At 58.0% G+C, this 20,109-nt stretch overlaps 1 protein-coding gene across 1 annotated transcript in view; it reads left to right on the forward strand.

Annotated features, from left to right (window-relative positions):
- TACC2 (transforming acidic coiled-coil containing protein 2) overlaps nt 1-20,109 on the forward strand; it is a 35,845-nt gene extending 15,736 nt beyond the window's left edge. Inside the window, exons 8-14 of the mRNA XM_075534949.1 lie at nt 7,860-8,003; nt 8,427-8,503; nt 9,673-9,716; nt 16,646-16,806; nt 16,924-17,030; nt 17,318-17,438; nt 19,594-20,109. Coding sequence (XP_075391064.1) covers nt 7,860-8,003; nt 8,427-8,503; nt 9,673-9,716; nt 16,646-16,806; nt 16,924-17,030; nt 17,318-17,438; nt 19,594-19,659 — 720 coding nt within the window. The 3' untranslated portion in view covers nt 19,660-20,109. The remainder of the gene's footprint in view (nt 1-7,859; nt 8,004-8,426; nt 8,504-9,672; nt 9,717-16,645; nt 16,807-16,923; nt 17,031-17,317; nt 17,439-19,593) is intronic.

Below are 20,109 nucleotides of genomic sequence, written 5' to 3' on the forward strand. Positions count from 1 at the left end.
CAGGTAGAAAGCTGCTGCTACGTCGTCATCTACTGACGGCAACCTTTCTGTAGAACAGGACCAAACGTTACCTCCTATCCTTGTCCTTGCAAGAGCCCTCGTTGGCTCTTACGCACACAGACTAGGGCGGACATGGCCGCCTTCCCAAGCCGGTGACGTCCTGCACAACACACAGACACAGCCGCAGGCCTGGCACGCTCACCTTCACACAGCGCCACTCGTGTCTGTCGGTGGCTGCCCTGTGCACTCCCCGTCTCAGGTGAGGCTCCCTCGGGGACCTTCCGCACAGAGGAGAGGGGCCAGCTTCCCCCCTGCTCTCTATTGTTAGTCCTTGTCTCTCCCGGCAGCAATTCCCTTGAAGCGACCGATTTGGTGAATTGCTTCTTAGTATGCCATTTGTTTACCCCTAACAGATATTTATTGAACACCTACTGTGTGTCTGGCAATGAGTCTGATGCTGGAAAAACTGTAATGAGGGAAAACGAACAAACCAGACCTGCACGTGAAGCAGATGGATTTCCGATAGGACCGAGTACATGGTCCAATCACTGCTCAGCCAGCTGATGATTCTGACGTCTTTCTGAGCTACTCAGAAACACTCTTGCATGGGAGGCCTCTCTCCATTATATAGGAGCCCTAGTTTGGGGGGATGGGGGTGCAGTTTCCTACAAGTTGCTGACCACAAGATCAGTAATTAAAACCTGCCAGCCACCCCTTGGGAGAAAGAGCTGGCTTTCTGCTCCCTCCCATGAAGATTTATAGCCTTGGAAACTCACAGGGGCAGTTCTACCCTGCCTTGGAGTTGACTTGATAGGGTTAAGTTCAATTCCATCATATATCATTTATATATATATATATATATAAATTTTAAGGGCAATACCTAGACCAAACCTATATATATATATATATATATAATTTTTTAATGGCAATACCTAGACCAAACCTCATTTACTTTGGTATTGATCCTTGGAGGGATTTTCTTGATGGCTTATATTTGGAAAATCCATTGGCAAGCTTGCCTGCCCTCTTCCCCCTGAGGTTTCCAGGTGCATTAGTAAATGGTGCACCTCTTCCCACAGATTGGTTGGTTGGTTGGTTGGTTATGGCTCGAGAAGGTGGGTGGTGTGGGGCTGGGAGGTCCCCTCTGGCTGTTTGGTGGGGCGGAGGTTGGGCCTGCAATTCTCCCTGACCCCCATGTTCAGCCTCTGACGATTAGTCCAGGTGAAGAGCCAAGCATTGCTGCTGATGGAGTCTCTCTGGCACAGCGGTTCTCAGCCTTCTTCATGCTGCGACCCTTTCATACAGCTCCTTAAGTGATGGGGACCCCCCCAATCATAAAATTATTTTCATTGCTACTTCGTCACTGTTGTTTTGCTACTGTGATGAACCGGGCAGGGCGACCCCTGTGAAAAGGTCGTTCAACTCCCAAAGGGGTCGCAACCCACAGGTTGAGAACCGCTGCTCTAGACCCTTAAGACAGAAATGTCCAGCAGGTGGGTACCGGTCTCCACCCAGATCGACTGCCTCTCCTCTCCTCTCTCCTCTCTTCTCTGTCTCTCTCCTCGGCCTTCAGACGGCTCCGGGGGGTGCCTTTGTCTCCGCGGACGCGCTCCTCAGCACGCTGGCCCACTCCACGTCTCTTTGTGGTACCCTTGGCTACCTGGAGCCTGACTTAGCAGAAAAGAACCCCCCCGTATTTGCTCAGAAACTCCAGGTTGGTAGCCCACCCATGACCTGTCGGGAGTTTGTCAAAACCTCTGTAGAGAAAGAGCGCCCGGGCCCGGGGGATAGGAAGCAGGGTCTCACAGACAGCGCGTCAGGGTCCAAGTCAAACACGGTGCCCTCAGAGGCCCAGACGCGCGGCGTTCCTTCCCCAAGACGCTGAGTGGTATACAGACTGGGCCGCCCTGTCTCCACAGACCAATTCGTCCTCAGTCTGAAATTAGACCCACCCAGTCATTTTTCCGAGATCTTGGTAGGCCCCCGCATCAGTGCCTGACGTTTATTTTCCAGAGCGTCCGATTTCTCCAGCAAGCCAGGGCCGTCCTAGACTCCCAGTGAGGCAGCGCCGGGGCCTGGCCTTCCATGTGACCCCCAATCTGTTCTCTGGGCCACCCTGCAAATGTCACCACTTCATCTGAGACCCCCGGGCAAGCATGTTTAGCTCCGGCCTGGAGAGGCTGGTCAGTCGCTGCAGACTGATGGCCGACTGGCTGTATTGTGAACAAAGGGCAGAAACCAAGCCCACTGAGCCGTTGGCGCGGGAGTCCCAGGCTCAGACCCTCCTCCCATTTGACAGCCCTTGGCAAGGATGTGGGGGGGCCGGGTGGGGAGGACAGTCAACCTGCTCTCGTGGTGACTGAGGTTCTGGCTGTGACAGATTCCTGGAGTGTGTGTCGTCCCTCTGGTCCCTGTATGACGCTGCGTTCATTTTTGGGTGTGGGGAACATTGACTCCCTCTCTTGTTACATCCCCCCACCTGCCCCCGGTGCGCACCCCTCCATGGTTGCATCACCCCAATTCTCGGGCAGGAGGAGTTAGAGTTTGCCATCATGAGGATAGAAGCCCTGAAGCTGGCCAGACAGATTGCCCTGGCCTCCCGCGGCCGCCAGGAGCCCAAGGTATCGGTGTGCTGCCTGCGCCCGCGCTTCAGAGTGCAGTGTGAGCCCCTGCGGCCCGTGCTGCTTTGCTAACAGAGTGGGACTTTTCAACAGGCGAATGCCGTAACTCGTGAGCACGTGGAGGGCTCTTTAACCTGTGAGTGGGCACACGGCCGCTTGGGGGGAGGATGGGAGAAGCCAAGGTGCATCTGGTCCCCAGCTTTCCAAACAGAGTTGGCCTGGAAAACATTGACTCATGCCTCCCTGACTGTTTCATGAGCCCCCTCCCGCAGCTCACATTCCAGGGTCGAGTGTGGGCATCTGCTTCTGCAGCCCTCCTGGATGATTCCCGTGCCCCCAGGGGGTGATGTCACCCACTTTGGGAAACAGGACCCTAGCGGTCCAGTGGCCAGTGGCGAGCATGGTGGTCAATGCCCAGTCCAGAAGCCAGTGTACTTGTCTCTTTGAAGGGCCAGGTAGAGGTTAGTTGAAGCTTGGGGACCAGTGACCACCTCTGTTAGCCGAGTGATGATGTAAAAGCAGCCAGAGTGATGTGCTAATGGGTGGGCTGGCCTGCCGGGGATGACGGTCACCCCTGGCCTGTAGTTCACCAACACTGCTTGGAGTCAGTGTGAGTCCGAGCGAGTGGACAGAGATACCTTTCCCTCGGGGCTTCCAGGCATGGGGTGATTGTCCAGAACAAGTTGACTGTGTGGCTGCAGACAGGTAGAGAGGTGCGTGGGCACAGACGAGCTGCCCAGCAGCCTTCTCTCATGGATCATGGAGGTGACTTCTGGGAAGTGGCAGCCTGTCTCTTGTCTGGGAACTGGAAGGCGTAGTGGTGGACCCGTCAGAGGTATTTGGTCTGAAGACCACTGGGCTCCTTCCCCTCCCATGATAATGGAGCCTCAGTTTCCCCATCTGGACTGAGAACACTGAGACCAGCATCGACCCTCTTTGTGTTTCCAGTTAAGGGCCGAGATCACCCCCTTAGAATAGCAAACCCATTGCCACCTCTGGGCCCCACTTAAGAACCTGGGACAGTGGGGGCTTTCTAAGGCACATTAGCCCAGGTTCCCAAAGGGCTCCCTCGCCTGGTCCTCACTGCCCTGGGGAGCAGGTGCTGTCACTCCCCCAACTTCACAGATGAAGACGTAGAGGCTCCGGGGGGTGGAGTGGCTGGGTGTCCCCGACTCCTTTCTCAGAGATGGTGGGCAGCAACAGTGCAGCCACTGCCCATTCCGCTCTGTTCTGGGACTGCGTGTCCACACTTTGATTTAGGAAACAGCACCGCACAAACCAACCGGCCCTGGTGGCGCCGGGGGTAAAGCACTGGGCTGCTCACAGCGAGGTCAGTGATTCTAACCCACCGGCCACCCTGGAGGGAGAAAGATGAGGCTGTTTGTTCCTGCGAGGACAGACGGCTTCGGAAACCCTGGGGGCTATTCTGCTCCGTCCTCTGCGCTGGCTCCGAGGAGGGACCAATTCAATAGCAGTGAGTCGGGTCTGTCTTTAGAGCAACACAATTCAGGGAGCCCTGGTGGCCTCGCAGGTCGGTGGTTCATATCCACCGGCTGCTCCGTGAGAGGAGCCGGAGGCTGTCTGATCCTGTAGAGCCCCACCCTCTGTGGCGTAGACTCAATGGCAGTCTGTCTCTAGTCACACGGATCCACAGAGCCCAGGCTGCCCCCCATGTGTTCCTGAAGAGTGCGCTGGAAGAAATGTCTGTGGGGCTGCTGGGCCACTCTTGGTGAAGGGTCAAGCTCACCTCTCCCCTGTGGGAGTGGGTACCATACGTTGGAGCGAGTGGGTTGAAGACATTAGCTTTCCATTGGCCGAGCAGACCGAGGGTGGTGGGTGGGGTGGGCTTCTGGCACACAGACACTTGCTCGCACCTCACAGCTGGGGAACTGCCGGTGCGCAGAATGGGAAAGCCACCGCTGGCCCCCTAGGGTGCTCTGTTTCAGCGGCTGGTGACACAGCCCAGACTTCTTGGCAGCGTGGTCCGAAGCGTGCTAGCTCGGGAATGCGGTCAGTTGGAAGGAGAACTCCGATTCGGGGTGGGCGGTGGGGGCGGGGGTGGTGGTGAATCTGCATGAATTATGTTCCGGTCCAGGGTGGCCGTCTGGCTGATGGAGTCGGGGAGCCTCTGAGGAACGTCATCCGTCTTTGTCTCCTTCCTGTGTTTGAAACGCCCAGAGGGGTGTCCCGGAGGAGGCGGGGTGTCTCTCTGCACGTTTCTGATGGGGCCGCATCCCACCCCATTGGGTCCGTCTGGGTTGTATGTGAGCGGGGCCCTGGCTCGGGAGCAGCAGCTCTGGGCTGAACGGGAAACTCCACCAGGACAGGCAGATAGGGATGGTTTCCCCGCTGCTTGGCTTTCCCCGGGGTGTGGTGCCCAAGCGCCTCGAGTTGGGGTCTCTAACTGAGGATGACCCTCCAGCTGCTGGCCAGTCTGGCCCAGAAGACCCTGGTGTAAAAAGTGCAGGGTGTGTCTTGGAGACGAGACTCATGGCGGGTGGACAGTGAACAGAGGAGGAGGTGGTCTGGGCCACCCCGTGGCTTAAGCTGTGTGGTCTTCTCCCACTCTCCATCCCACAACAGGGATGAGGAGTAGCGGGTGGGCCTGAGTGCCATCCTGGTGGGCCCCTCCTGATCTGGAGAATTGCTCCTTGTCAGGTTTGGACCGGGCAGCGGTCCCACTCTGCATGGCACCGTGTGGGTTGTCACCTACTCCTAATCCCCACGCCTGCACTGGTCAGCCCAGTGTGGCTCCCGGGCCTGCACTCCCCGGCAGCTGTTCACACACACCCATCCCTCCCCCACCCCTGAGTAGCCTCCAATAGCAACCCCAGCCCAGGTGGGAAGGGTCCCAGACAGGTGAGCCCCGCAGGTAGGTTCATGCCAGAACCAGGACTAGAGGGACCTGATCGACAGGCTGGGAGCCGCTTCTAGAGGCTGACTGCTCTTTGGGGTCTCAGCCAGCTGACATTTTAATTTATGATTCTAGCGGCTTCTTTGGTCCTTCGGCTCCTTCTAAAGTGGCAAGTGGGGGATTAAGTAAGAACCGAAGCACAATTTCAACAGAATCTCGGAATACTACAGAGAGACAAACCTATGCATTTCAGTGAAAAATAGCCTTGTCTGTAGGGGGAATTGGGGTGTGCGTGGCCCTCAGTAACTCCCGGCTCCCCGGGCAGTCACTCGCTCACAGGGGCTCTGACGTCATCAGGAGCTGTGTCTGCAGCACCAGGTGTGGGGGTGAAAGGTGATGCAGTGACTCACTGGAGCTGGGCGTGGCCATCAAGCCTGGGTGTGTTGTTACCTGTCAGCTGTTTCTTTCCATTTCAGTCCTTGCTTGGCAGCAGACACTGTCACTTAGACTCCGAGGGCCTTCATTGCTCCATTCAATTTCTGCCCCAGGTGATGAAGTCCGCTTTAATTAAGCGCCCCTTCTCTGCGGAGTGGTTGGTTGGGGCTCAGAACCGCGCCTCGCTCTGAGAAACGTTTAGGCTCAGTCTCTTGGTGCATCAGCTTTTTCGTCTGCAGAGGGGGGAGGCCGATTTGAGTGCTTCCGGGTTCTGTTCCTTTTGCCATCGTGCGCTACTTTGTTTCGGGTGAGAGTTGTTAAGAGCGATCGGAAGAGTTGGGTTGGTTTCTGGTCTTTCTCAGGTTTTTTTCACACCTGCAAACCTGAGGTTTGGGTCTACCGGCCGGCTGGAGGGCTTGGCAGGTGTTTCTCCTCAGACAAGCAAAACCTTGAAAAGCCATTTCAGAGTGGAGAGTAGCTGGCTCTCCCGGGCCCTGCTCCGTGCCTGCTTAGGAATGCTCTTCCTTCTGTGGGGAGAAGCAAGGGGTTGTCTTGTGCTGTGTGTCCTGGAGACCTCCTGAGTGTCTCTCTGGGCTCCGTTGGAACAGTGGTCCCATCCATGCCTCCCATCAGAACGAGCCCAGGGATTCCAGGCCGTGAAATCCGGGGCCGGTCCCCGCCTTGCATGTGTCCAACTAACTGGCCCTAACTCAGTCCAGTCCAGTCCTATGCATTAAACTCCCATTGCGTTTTCAGCGCTGTCTCCCTCTCCGGGCCGTGTCAGCCCCCCCATGTGGTCCTATGGTGAGCTCCTATGAGGGCGGGGCACACACCTGCTCCAGCCCCTCCAGCTGCGGTGGTTTCTGTCCCTCGTGCGCTGGTGGCCTGCTCACTACTCCACTTGGTCTCAGAAATTCCCTGAGTGGGAGACACCGGGGCTTCGGCTTTACCAGGCATTGGACTCTGGCAACAGGGTGGATGGAGGCTTGCTCCCGGTGACCGACCCCATCAGCTCCGGGAGGCTAATGGACAGGACTGCGAGTGTGGCTGGTGTGTGGTGTCGTTTGCAGTGGGAACAGACTGACCGCCTGGCTTGGCTGGTAGACCAGACGCACTAACCCTGCATCCAGCTGTGCTGGAAACTGCCGAGCATGTGTGTAAAGAGAGAGGGCCGACCAGAGACCGGCCGCTTCTCTGCTCCCAGGAGGCTCATGACTGCCCTCGACAGAAGACTGTCGAGGGGCCTGGGTGGGGGCACCCTCCCGCTGGCGGAGGGTCTGAAGAGCGTGTGAGATTGTCACTGATCCAGGGTCTCACGCATCTCCCCACTGACGTGGTAAAATGGCCTTAATGGCCACACAGCTGCGTGTGACATACCTGTGTGGAGCCCAGAAACTAGCTCGTTGAAAGGGATGGCGGTTGGCCAACAGAGCTAAACAAATGCACCCCCTTTCCCACACCCCCTCCCCACACCCCTTCCCCAGCGGAAACGTGGACAGCCGTCAGAAAAATGACCTGTTCTGCGGTGATTCAAAACTAGACAGACGCCGCCTAGATCCCGCCGTGGTCCACGCGTTCAGGTTTCATTTGGGAAGTGGAGCCAGCTGGGGTTCCCAAGTGGTGATCCCAGGGGGAACTCCATGTGTGATAGATGACGTGATAAGCAGGCCCCAGACTAGGCTGACTCCAGGGGCCTCCCGTAGCACAGGTGGGAAGCGATAGCTGTCCGTCGATGGTCCCAGCGTCCCCTTTATTAGCCCGTGCATTCTCCCATGCTCCTGCTGTGCTCTGTCTCCAGCCAGACAATTAGCCGCTCGCGAGGAGCCAGTAAACGCAGGCTTCTTGGGACGGGTCTAGGCTGCTTCTGTCCCAGGGTTAATATGAACTTTTTTTTTTTCTCCTTTAAAAAAAAATTTAAAAAAAAACACTAATTAACAACCATTCCACAGAGAGAGGCTGCCCACCCAGCAGAGGTCTCCCTCCCCAAGACCGCCTTGTACTCACGCATTGGGACCTCTGAGGCGGAGAAAGCCCCAGGCCTCCTCTACCAGGCTCCAGACGTGGACGCCGCGCTGCAGATCGCCAGAGCGGAGGTATGGCCAGCTCCGGTCATGCTGGGCCGGGCTGTGGCCTGTCTCAGTCCACGAGGATTGCATGCAACCGCAGCCCGCAGAGCCAGTGTCTCCAGGAACAGCCTTTCTCCGCGACATGCTACAGGCAGAGATGGGAGGCAGCCGGGGTGGGCTTTGGTCTTCCCAGAGACCCCTCTCTCTTCTGTGGGCCTTTACTGCTGTGTGTGATTTGTAACGGAAAGCAGACGCATTTTGGCGTTGTGGAAATCTGATGTCCGGCATGTTTTCCCCTCGGACTCGGGGAGGTCTTCTGACTCGAACTGTAGATTGGCGTAGCAAGTCTTAATTTTACACACGGTCTGTTCTGTCTGCGACCTGTCTCAGATCTGAATGCACCTATGGGGAGTGGAGCGCTAACTGCCCTTTCCTTCTCCCCGATCCCAGATCCTCACCAAGGAGAGAGAGGCCACAGAGTGGAAAGATAAATATGAAGAAAGCCGGAGGGAAGTGATGGAAATGAGGTGAGGCGTTCTTTGCAATCCTCTGGAGCCGGCTCTGGCTTTACTGGTGGTGCACTCTCTGGGGTCCCTTGCGGGAGCAATTGTTGGATGACTTAGGTGACACCCCGGGCCTTCATGAGGGGTTCTGACAAGGAAGTTGGGAGCCCTTGTGGCACCATGGCTACGTGCTGGGCTACTGACCACAAGGTCAGCAGTTCAAAACCACTGGCGGCTCCTTGGGTGAAAAACGAGGCTTTCTACTCTTGTAATGAGTTGCGGTCTCAGGGACCCATAGGAGGCAGTTCTGCCCTGTCTGTTGGGATCAACTCAATGGCTGTGAGCTTGCTTGTGTTTTTTTTCAAGAGGGAGAGAGGGCTTCTTCACACTTCTCAGTCCTGTCCTTGAGCCCGTGATCTGAGTGTGGGCTGCTAACCAACCACTAGGGCGGCAGTTCAAAACCATCAGCTGCTCCATGGGAGAAAAATGAGACTCCCTCTTCCTGCAAACAATAACAGTCTCGGAAAACCCACAGGGGCGGTTCTACCCTGGCCTATAGGGTCTCCATGAATTGAATCCAGCCCGGGCAGTGGGCTTTACCCAAGGCCAGTCCCTCGCCAGACACACACACACACACACACACACACACACACACACGGGGCCTGTGAACCCCGAGGAGCCTGCACCTCACTAGGGAGTAAGGCTCACATACTGTGGTGCCAGGTGTGTGAGATGCTTTAAAAGGAGGTGCGGGGAACGAGCGGTAGATTGGGGCAAGTACCTGGAAGGCTTCCTGGAGGAGGTAGTGTCGGACTTCAGCCTTGAGAAACAAGTACACAGTGACAGGTGGAAAGTGGGGGGGGGTCTGTGAATTAATAGCGCTGAGCAAAGGCCTGGGGGTGAGATGGCCCAGCACCCACCAGACACGGTTCGTTCTCCCTGTGTAGTGCACGTATGGTGGATGGAGCTGAGGCTAATAAGGGAGCTAGGCCTCAGAGGGCAGGGGATTGTTAGGCCTGGTTTGGTAGTGGGGAGACACTGCAGGTTCTTCCCAGGGCGTGGTGTGCACAAGGAGACCCTAGCAGCGGGGCCTGCCCTTGTCCATGTGCCACTGCTGGCCTTTTCTTGGGACCCGCGTGGGAGATGAAGCCCAACCTGCCATCCTGGCCCCAGTGTGTTCATTTCTCTTGCAGGAAAATCGTGGCCGAGTACGAGAAGACGATTGCGCAGATGATAGGTAGGTGTGTTGGCCCCTAGGTGGCTAGGTTTGGGGGAGTGGGTGGCAGCAGGGAGGAAGTGACCTGAGCATATTTTTCTCAGGACTTCCTCAAAGCACCTCAGACTGTGACTGCCCAGAACTGAGAGCCTGGGCACCAAGGCCTAGGCACACCCACTTGATGCCCATTAGGGTTCCTGGGGCCTGGGGGAGGTGTCACAGTCACACACAGCCCCCTGTCTAGTCCAGCTGGGGATGGGCCGGCTCATCAGCAAAGAGACCTGAGGGCTTCTGGGCTCATAAAACCGGAATCAAATCCCTAAACCCTAATCTTGCTTGAGAATCAAGTGACAAAATGCCCCCATTCAGCCTTTCCACAAGAGACCAGGGTACGGGCGGCAGAGCCCGCGGCGGGCCAGCTGCCCCTCGCCTCCCTCCTGTGGCCACTGAAGCAGACACTGGTAACAGATTGCCGCAGTCTTCCTCCTGAGACTGGACAGCGGCTCAGATTCCATCCTACCACATGGCCCTGGCTGCCTGCACTGACGATGCTGAGCCAAGCCCAGGAAGCCTCAGTGTGCACAGTACACACACCTGCTCTGTGCTCGCTCTCTAAGATGCATCAGGGACATCAAAGCATTCGAGGGGAAATGGAGCTAGAAGATAATGAACTTTTGGAAGGCCCCCTCGTACGTTAGGAAGGAAGGTTTCACGCCAGTTGCAAGCCCAGAGAAGAATACCGTGACTCGGATGGGGAGGGCTAGTGGGGATGGTCCTCCGCTACTGATGGGTTGAGGTTCTCGATACTCATTTTTAGACCCTTTTTTTTCCTCTTGAGAAGCTGTGCAGTAGGGCCCCCACCTCACGGCGAGCACAGTTCTGGACAGGAGACTCCCCCCCACCCTGCCACCTCACCCCCACCACACACTCAGCATTTCAGGCCCGTGGGTCACTCACACCTCTTGCTTGAGCCAAGAGAAATTGAAGCCCCACCAGGGACCATACAGAGGCCAGCAACTGACTGCTGCCCAGCCGTTCAAGGGGCTTTGACTGGGGCATCTCATCCCCGAGCTCCACAGAGGCCGCAGCCTCTCAGGTGTGGCTGAGGGCCAGTCCCCTGGCCCTGCTTCCTTTCAAAAGGAGACATCTGTCTTTTTCCCATCAGTCTGAAGACTGATGGGCGCGTGTGACTGAGATTCTGAAAGGGAGGGGAAGCCGCCTGGAGTTGAACATGCCCATCAGAGCACTCTGGACGAAGCTTTATGTCTTCGAACAGGCAGTGGCCGGCAGATGCAGCAAATCCTTCCAGCCTCCGGGGAGCCCTGGGGTGTGAGACTGCTGGCCCCTCCTCATCTGGAAGCCAGGCCGACGTCCCAGGTCTCCCGGGGTTTCACTTCGCTCTCTGTGGTGGTATCCCCACAGACGCTGAAAGGGGAGCGGGGGAGCAGGTGCCTGCTGTCCGTGCTCAGAGGGCAGGTCTGCGCAAGCAGCCTCTCCCTCCTGACCACGCAGAATGCCCGTCTCTCCCGAGGCTGATTAGCCAGCACTGCTGCTCTCTGCACAGAGCACGTGCGGGGAGGTGCGTCCAACAACATTGTCAAGTCCAGACAGGAGGAAGGGTGCATGGGATGGGAATTCAACTGAGCGCCCACTACCCCCGTCCCCCATGCCAAAGAAGATTGTCTGTCTTCCCTCCCATCCGACTCAGGGATTGTGGCTACACCTGCCCTGAAACACCCCCTGCCCCAACCCGTAATTGCTCATTCCTTGCCCCTACTCTTCTCTGTGCCTCCCACACTCCCCAAAAAGAGAGCTGGTGTCTTTGGTCTGACAGTCCAGCTCTGAGAGCTGAGAACAACGCCCCCCGGCCCCCCCCCCCCGCTTTCTGAGCTTTTCCTGCTCTGGGTGTGCAGGGCTCGCCGGGGTCTTTCCCCGAGGCCCCTCGGCACTCCTAGCTGAAGCAAGGGAGTCCCTCCGTCGGGGGTCTCGCTGTGTGGCTGTCCCCCTTCCCCATCCAGTTCTCCAGAGCAGTCGGGTCCCAGGTCCTCGCGTCCAGCTGTGGGTGGGACAGGCCTTCTTTGTTGCTGGGGCCATGTGGGAACACACCCAGGGTTCTCCTGCCCGCCCCCCCCCATCTTCTCTTCCGTTGTTGTTTACCTAACCCATGTCCCCATGGTACAGGGACACTCAGACCCGAGAGCTTGACCCTCAGACCAGACAGACAGCCCCATTTTAACACCCACACCAGCACCCCATTCCCACTCCTCTTCCCCACGCCAGCTTGCCCGACTCCAGCCCGGTTCTGTAGTGCTCATCCAGCTTCGAGGGCACCCCACGCCAGCGGCACAGTGTGTGCCGCCATCACGGTGCCCGCTCAGCCAGCGGCACGTTAAAATAGACGAGGGTGTCTGGCGCTCCCGTGTGGAGCCCTCGGAAGGGAGAACAAAGAGGGATCCGGCTCTCTGCCTTCCAGGGTGTTGCGATTGTTTTGTTTTGGTTTTCCTGCTTCCCTAACAACTGCCCTGACCATGTTTTGCTTCCATTTTCTGTTGCTTCTTGACCTTTGCTTGCAAAACAAGCAGGCAAGCCTGGTAAGTGACCGCTTTTCACCCAATTTGACCACCCCACCCCACTCCCCGCCTGCCTGCTGTCAACCCCACTTTGGTTCGATCCCCACCCACCCCCAGACTTTTCCTTCCTTTCTGGATCTGTTTCCTTTTGCATTTGTGTGTCTGCCGCCCTCCCCGTGGTCATGCTCAAAGAAGGGCTGGGCCGTCATCGGGGCCTGGTGGCGGCATCGAGCCCCCTGGTTCAGGCCGACTTCCTGATGGGAAGCCCCAGCTGCGTGTGTCATTGACAGAAAGCCGGGAAGCGACCCTCCAGCCTCCGCCCTCCGTCTCCTGGGAACTGGGGGTTCTATTTTTAAATGGGTTGCTCGGGTGGGAAGGAAACTTGAGGCGGGCAACATCTCCGCTCCAGGAAATAAGATCGACTTTCCTTTGATGAATGGCGCCATTACCGAGCCGGGGGAGATGTGGGCACAGCCTCAAAGCAGCCCACCGGCGCATCTTGGGCCACGTGACGGATGCCACTCACAGCCAGAGGGGAGAAGTCAGCGTCCGCCGGCCAGTGGACTTTGGGACGACCTTTCTTCCAGGAGCCTTGTGTTAGTCTGGGCAGACTAAGAGAAACAAATTCATAAACACGCACATGTGTATAAGAAAGGGGTTTATATACAAGAGCAGTTGAATATTGAGAAAACAGCCCAGCACAGTCCCAATCAAATTCATAAGTCCAATATTAGCCTGTATGTCTAACAACAATCTATAAAGTCCTCTTCAGACTCAGGAAACACATGCAATGATGCCGAATGCAGGGAGACCACAGGCCCGTGGGTGGGAAGTCTTGTAGATCCAGTGGCGTAGGTATCTCAGTGCTGGCAGGGGGCTCCACATGGGTTCTCCAGGTCTAGGGTTCTGGCTGCATCAGGGTAGGTCCATGTGGCTTCTCAGAGATGTCTCCCAGTGAGTCAGCCTTGTCAATAGAGAGTCTCCAAGGGAGTGAGCAGAGTCATTCCTACCTCCAAGGAGGAAAAACCAGATTTCCCAGAATTCTCAGGAGAAGGCCATGCCCACCCAGAGGCTTCCGTGGCTATGACCCTATTGGCACACTAGGCTCCACCCCTTCACTCTTAATCCTCTCAAGGCCCAGATTGACCCCAGATGATGTAAGGACCACAAGTCTGGAGTAGCTCTTGCTGCACTTCCCCAGAGGCACAAGTGGAGAGGTGTTCAACCACTAGCCAAAGGTCAGCGGTTCAAACCCACCCAGAGGCAACTCGGAAGCAGGGGCTGGAGCTCTGCTGCAGAAAGACCACAGCTGTGGGAAGAACACCTGTGGAGCAGCTCTGCTGGGCACACCAGGGGCGCCAGGAGGCAGGGATGTTCTCATGGGGCACATCGGAACCGAGGGGCACATCTGCATGGGCGGAGAGGGTCCCAGGGGACAGAATGGACTCGGTGGCAGTGAGTTTGCTTTGTGTTTTTGATTTCATTTAGCTTTTTTCTATTATTATTAATTGGGATGTATACATTTATCAAATCATTCCACAGTTTAGTTGCGTCCAGCGGAGTAGTACATTTACCACCATCCAAACATTCTTTCTCTATAAGGACCCCTTGACGTCCTCACCCTTTCACCCCACCACCAGCTCTGGTCCCCCTCCCCTCTAACCCCCTATCCCACTCGCTGAATCTACAGGTCACCGGTACTGGTTTTCCTACCAACCCCTCCAAAAACCAAACAAACATGTCCTGCAACTTCAAGAGGGCAGCTTGGCCATGTGTCACTGTTAGGGGCCACATCGCGTTTCAGGGGGAGCATCACTATGCAGAGCAGTCAGAGAGCATGCCCACCCGCTGCCGCCAAGTCCGCTCTGGCTTATCCCGACCCTGCACGGCGGCAGGTGTGCCCTGTGCGGATTCCGAGGCTGTGATCGGTATGGCAGCAGACAGCCTCATCTTCCTCCTGTGGAGCCACTGGCAGGCCTGAGCTGGGGACCTCCCAGCTCACTGCTGAGCACCTGCACACTTCCTACATTCTCACTGTCCGGGCACTGTCTGCAGCCCGGGGGAAAGTGTCTCCCCGTTTCAGTGAGGAAGCTGAGACTCTGCCTATCAAATAATCTGCCTAAGACCACCCTCCCGCCTGGGACGTGTCAGAGGCAGGACCCAAACCTGCCCCCTCACGACCCTGTGCAGCTCCGGGCTCAGGTGGCCATTGAGTCAGGACTGATGGACATCGGGCATCTTCTGACCAGGGCTTCTTTCAAAATGTGGGCTCTGGGCCAGCAGCCTGGTGTGTGTGGTGTGCGCTCTCAGCATCTGTGATCCAGCCCCAGCCCCTGGCTTCTGAGAGTCCCATCTCAGCCCCACCCCCCACCCCCCTGGGACTCAGGGAGCACAGGACTTTGAGCAGGTCGAGCAGGCTAAGGTGAGATCCTCATGGTGGCCCGGGGCCCACTCTTCCCGTCACAGGGACATGCCAAACTCAGTCATCTAGCCCAGTGTGCTCACCCCATGCACAGGCCTGTATTAACTCCCTGGACACGCAGGCTCGGGTCCCTGCCCGTCTGCACGTGGACGCAGGCAGCCCATCTGCAGACGTACGCGCAGACAAGCATGTGGGTATGTGTGCCTGGACAGCCACAGGAGGGTTCACAGACCTGCACGTGTGGGTACTTGCACCTGGCAGCACAGGGACTATCTGGGCGTGCACATGGACCTGTGTGCACTACTGTGAGGGGGACTGACGGCTACTATGGGAAGCAAAAGGCAGGACTGACAAGTGGACTCGGGCATGCACCCCAAGGACAGGACATGGGGCAGATGGCCAGGTGATGGTTGGAGTGTCTGGAGGTGGGCATGTGGAGGGTGGTGGGAAGGTCTGGTGGCATGCTGGGAGAGGGGCAGGAATGCCCCCAGGCTGGAGGCCACAGAGTCGGAGTCAAGGGCAGACCTCGAGAGCAGTGGGGGGCCCTGAGCAGGTGAGTGGGTGGTTTCTCTCTGAGGGAGCGACGTGGACGCAGGAGAGCAGTGGGCATGGCACACCTCTGGTACATGCTGGCCGCTGCCTGGCTGCCTTTGTCTCTGGACCTGCACCGTCATGCAGGGCAGCCCCTCCCAGTGAGCTGGCCAGACAGAGGACAGGGCTCCCGACAGAGGACAGGGCTGGCTCTGCTGAACACCCCAGGGAATGCTGGGCGGCGTGTCCCCTTCCCCGCTCTCGGCTGTCAGTAGAAACAAGCAATTCCTCGCCCACCTGGTGCAGAATGGGCCAGCACCCAGAGGACAGCCAGGGCTGTGGTGTGGGCGGTCAGAGACAGCCCCTTGACATGCAGAAATTTCCTCAAAATAGGTGGGTGGTGACCAGCTTACTGGTTGGACAGAGACGGATGGAACCCCCACGACCACGGCCGTGGGCACTCGGCAGTTGTGGTCTGGAATTCCGCTGTGGCTCCCTGCTTAGCCCAGCCAAGCCCAGGTCTACAAGAGGAGCATTAGCCCCAGACGTACACACACCACAGGGTAGTTCGCCATGTGAGGTCAAAGGGCAGCATTTCCCCCAGGATACAACATAGAGGAGCGCCGGGGACATGAGAGAAACGGCAGACAAATGGGGAGCGGATGTGGGATGCGTGACGGGATGTGGTGGGGACTGTGTCCACACCACATGTATGAGTTGTTGAAAACGGATCTGCTTAGTAAACCTTCACCGAGTTGCAGCAAACAATTGGGGGAAAGAAAAGGATGGGTGGGATGCTTGCTGGTGATAGCCGAGCTGGCACCGGGTACCGGCCAATAAAGTCCTGTCCAGCATGGGCTCCAATGGCCCCATTTTTCTGGAGTTGAGACACTGCAGGCAAGAGGGGTGCCCACTTTTATACAAACTGGGATTTCAGGGGAGACAGTTACGTGGACTTTGGAGTCCTGGAGTGTTTCAGGGATGAGGAAGCCGGTGCCCCACCTTGGTCCTACTCAGGACAGTCACCCCATAGCCTGGACACCTGCGCCTTTGCATCTCCCCCGACAAAATCCGTGAGAGGCTTTTTATGTGTGATTTCCTAGTCCTGTGAACGCCCGTGTGTGTTTATGCGTGTGTGTGGGGTCAACAGCCAAGTGCAAGGGGACTTCCCAAAGCGTGGGGAAGGTGGGGTGAGAAGATCCTCGAGGTTTAAGGGGCTGCATGGACCAGGTGGAAAGCGTGGGTAGGGAGTTCGCAGCCCCTCTTAATTCTGAGACAAGCCCAGGTTTTGGAAGCATCATCCTCAGAGGCCGGGCGTGGGAGGACTCTGGGCAGGAGGTTCCACCGAGGCCCAGGCGGGCCAGTGTCTGTGGGGCCGAGACGGCCCCGTGCCCGGCCCCATGGTCTCGCTCTGTCTGCCCCGCCAGAGGACGAGCAGCGGGAGAAGGCCGCCTCCCACCACACGGTCCAGCAGCTGGTGCTGGAGAAGGAGCAGGCCTTGGCCGACTTGAACTCCGTGGAGAAATCGCTGGCCGACCTTTTCAGGAGATACGAGAAGATGAAGGAAGTTCTAGAGGGCTTCCGGAAGGTGCGGGGGCCCGGCAGGGATGGGAGGTTGTGAGGGAGGCCCTGGGAGGGGGCTGCTGGAGGCAGCCTGTGAGGAGAGGGGGTCTGGGGTACACTCGCAGCTCTCTGCGTCCGGCAGAATGAAGAGGTGCTAAAGAAGTGTGCCCAGGAGTACCTGTCCCGCGTGAAGAAAGAGGAGCAGCGGTACCAGGCCCTGAAGGTGCACGCGGAGGAGAAGCTGGACAGGTAAGTGACCCACAGCCCTTGCTTGGCCTATGCGTTCTGCCCGCCTATCCCCGGCCCTTGGACAGCAGGGCCCGAGGCTGGAGGGCATCTCTGAGCCATTCAGAATTGGCTGGTGGTGGTGGTGGTGAACTACTTGCCCACCTCCCTGAGGGTCCCGAATTGCATGCCCGTCTTCTGAATGCTCAGAGCCCTGGGGCACCAGGGGTCTCCTGGGGGTCCTGTGCTGGGGTGGCGGGTGGTCGGTGTCCACAGTGAAGGTCAACCTTCCTGAGTCCCTGTCCCCACAGGGCCAATGCCGAGATCGCCCAGGTCCGAGGCAAGGCCCGGCAGGAGCAGGCGGCCTACCAGGCCAGCCTCCGCAAGGAACAGCTGCGTGTGGACGCACTGGAGGGAGCATTGGAGCAGAAGGTGAGGCCGCAGTGGAGGGTGGGGTGCGCACTTGGGCCAACCCGTCCCATGAACCAGATGTACGAGGTCCTCCGGTCAGGGGGAGGCCCCGGCTGCACGTCGCCCCTCTGCCTGGTGCTTGGTGTCCCTGTCGGCCCTTTGTAGCACTCATTTGTCAGGTGTTTGTTAAGCACCCACTGTGTGTCCGGGATCCCCAGTGGCGTGGTGGTTACTCATTAGGGCCGCTATTGGCCATCTCTGCAATTTAACACCACCTAGCCTCTCCGAGAGAGATGAGGCTCTGCTCCCCGGAACCCCCAGAGGCTGTTGTACCCTCTTCTGTAGGGTCACCCGGAGTCGGCATCAACTCAATGGCACTGGGTTTTGCTTTGTTTTTTACTGTCGGGCGAGGAGCCCCACTGGTGCAGTCATGAAGCGCTTGGCTGGCACGGGAAGACTGGTGGTTCAAACCCACCAGTGTGCACCTTGGGGACCCGATGCAGTTTGCAGGAGGACGACAGGCCTGGGAGCCCTCGGGGCTGGTTGTACTCACTCGTCCTGGAGGGTCACAACGCAGTGGTGGGGGGTGCTGTGTGGGTCACCCCCCCACCCCCCGTCTCCAGGGTGCTTACTGACGCACCAGGCCCCTCCTTTCGTTAAAGAGCCGGAGACTCACCGGGCAGGAGTGATGGCCCAAGAAGCAATGACGTGCCCCGAGTCTGGGCTTCGTGGGTGTAGGCATGCTGGGCTCTGCCCCTCCATGGGGCAGAGCCTGGTGGCTGGTCACCCTGCCACTAGAGCTTGATGACCGTCCAGGGGTCAGTCACAGATGGGCAGGCGGAGGGTATCCAGACCAGTCACGTAGCAAGACCACATGGGAGCCGGGTCCACCTGGGCCCGTGTGCTCGGCATGCTGTGTCTGACTGGCTCTTTGACCCGAAGAGCATCGCCTCACCTCTCCGAGCCGCCTCTCTGCAGGGGAGATGACGTCGTCAGGGCCCCTTTAAGGTGCTGGGCAATGTGGTGGCGCTGGGGTGTGCTAGCACCCGATTGCAGCTGCCACGCGGCAGACACGATCACCCTGGATCAGCAACCACAGTGGCGGGCAGGTGGGCAGGTGGACCTGCTGTGCGCCCCCCTCCATGTGTTGCCTCGGAGCCGCCCATTCTAGACCTGAGTGGGACTCCCGGATGATCCCAGCAAGTGGGGGTTGTCATTTCTCCTCCCTCGCACAAGGTGGCGCCAGGGCCCCTGATTCCCCCCCCCCCACCCAAATGCAGGAGAGGATCTGGTCTCAGAGGCTCTACCTTCCCGGCCCCAGGAGAGGCTCTGGGGAAGAGGTGGGCCCCATAGTCTTCAGGAGCAGCAGGAATAACTGGCTGCATGGTGTAACCCAGTATTCCAGAAAGATCTTGCCTCCCCAGAGAGGACTCAGGTGGATGGGGCTGTTGAGTCAGGCCATCCTGAAGGCCAGGTGAGCTGCGGGCTGGCCACTGTCAGGGAAGCTTGGGGGCCATATGGTCCTGTCTTACCAGGAGAGAGCCAACCCGACCACGTGCCCGGACAGGCCTCTGACCCCATTTCTTAAAGAGAGAGATGGGCAGGGCAGGGCAGGCACGTAATTGGTTCCCTGGCTTGGGCTCAGAGGACAGGGGTCTGCGCTCCCAGGAGGTGGGGATCCCCTGCGAAGCAGCGGGAGTCGACCCTTCCCTCTCATAACCCACAGTAGCCACAGCTGCCCGGGTGTCCTCCCACCTCACTCCAGCACGGCGTCTGTGCGAAGTCTCATGGCGTCCAGGACGCCGGCCTCACCCCTCCCTGGTCAGGAGCTCACACATCCTGCTGGGTAGGCAAAGACGGGAGCCTGCGTTGCTGGTGCCGGCTGAGGACTGGTCACTGTGGAGACCGTGGCCCTCGTCTCTCCCTAAGTATCAGGAGACAGACGTTAAAAAAGCGCTCCAACTCAGAGAGGGTGGGTAACTTGCCCAAGGTCACACAGTTAGAGCTGGAATGACATCGACTCGGGATGTGTGACTCCAGGTCATTTATTTCTGTTGCCTCTTTCCGATAACTTGGGAGGTGGTGGGGCCTGAGCGACCTGGGGTTCCCCACCCCCGGTGACCCCTCTGTTGGGACTGCTTTCCAACTCAGCCCCCACTCTGGCCTTCACTTTCAGAATAAAGAGATCGAAGAACTCACCAAGATTTGTGACGAGCTGATTGCCAAAATGGGGAAGAGCTAGCTTCCAGCCTGGCGTGTGCGCCCAACAGTGGCGTGCGAGGACCGTGAGTGCCCTGCTGCCCGCCCGCTGCGTGGCCAAGCCGGTGTCCTGCTGCTGTGCTTCCTCTCGGCCTGGACTGGACGCAGCACTGAGTGGCCGATCGGAACTCCTGGCTGTTGGTTTGCGGTTCCCTTGTCCCCGCTCAGCAAGTGGGCCCTAGAGTTCCCACATCAGGGAGACAGTCTGATGCGCCCATCAAAGACTCACCGCCGACCAACCGAGGCCCTGGGGACCCCGAGGTGGGCAGCTTTGGGGTTGAGATAAACATGCACAGCGTGCACAGCGACTCTTGCCTTAAGGAGGGTACACTTGACCTTGACCTGCATTTGCCGATTGGTTTGGAAAGAGGAGAAAATGCATGTTTCCAATAAAATTCTCTATTGTAAATAAAATTTTTTTTCTCCGTTTGGA

Source organism: Tenrec ecaudatus, chromosome 16, assembly GCF_050624435.1.
Source record: "Tenrec ecaudatus isolate mTenEca1 chromosome 16, mTenEca1.hap1, whole genome shotgun sequence".
NCBI classification, from domain to species: Eukaryota; Metazoa; Chordata; class Mammalia; order Afrosoricida; family Tenrecidae; genus Tenrec; species Tenrec ecaudatus.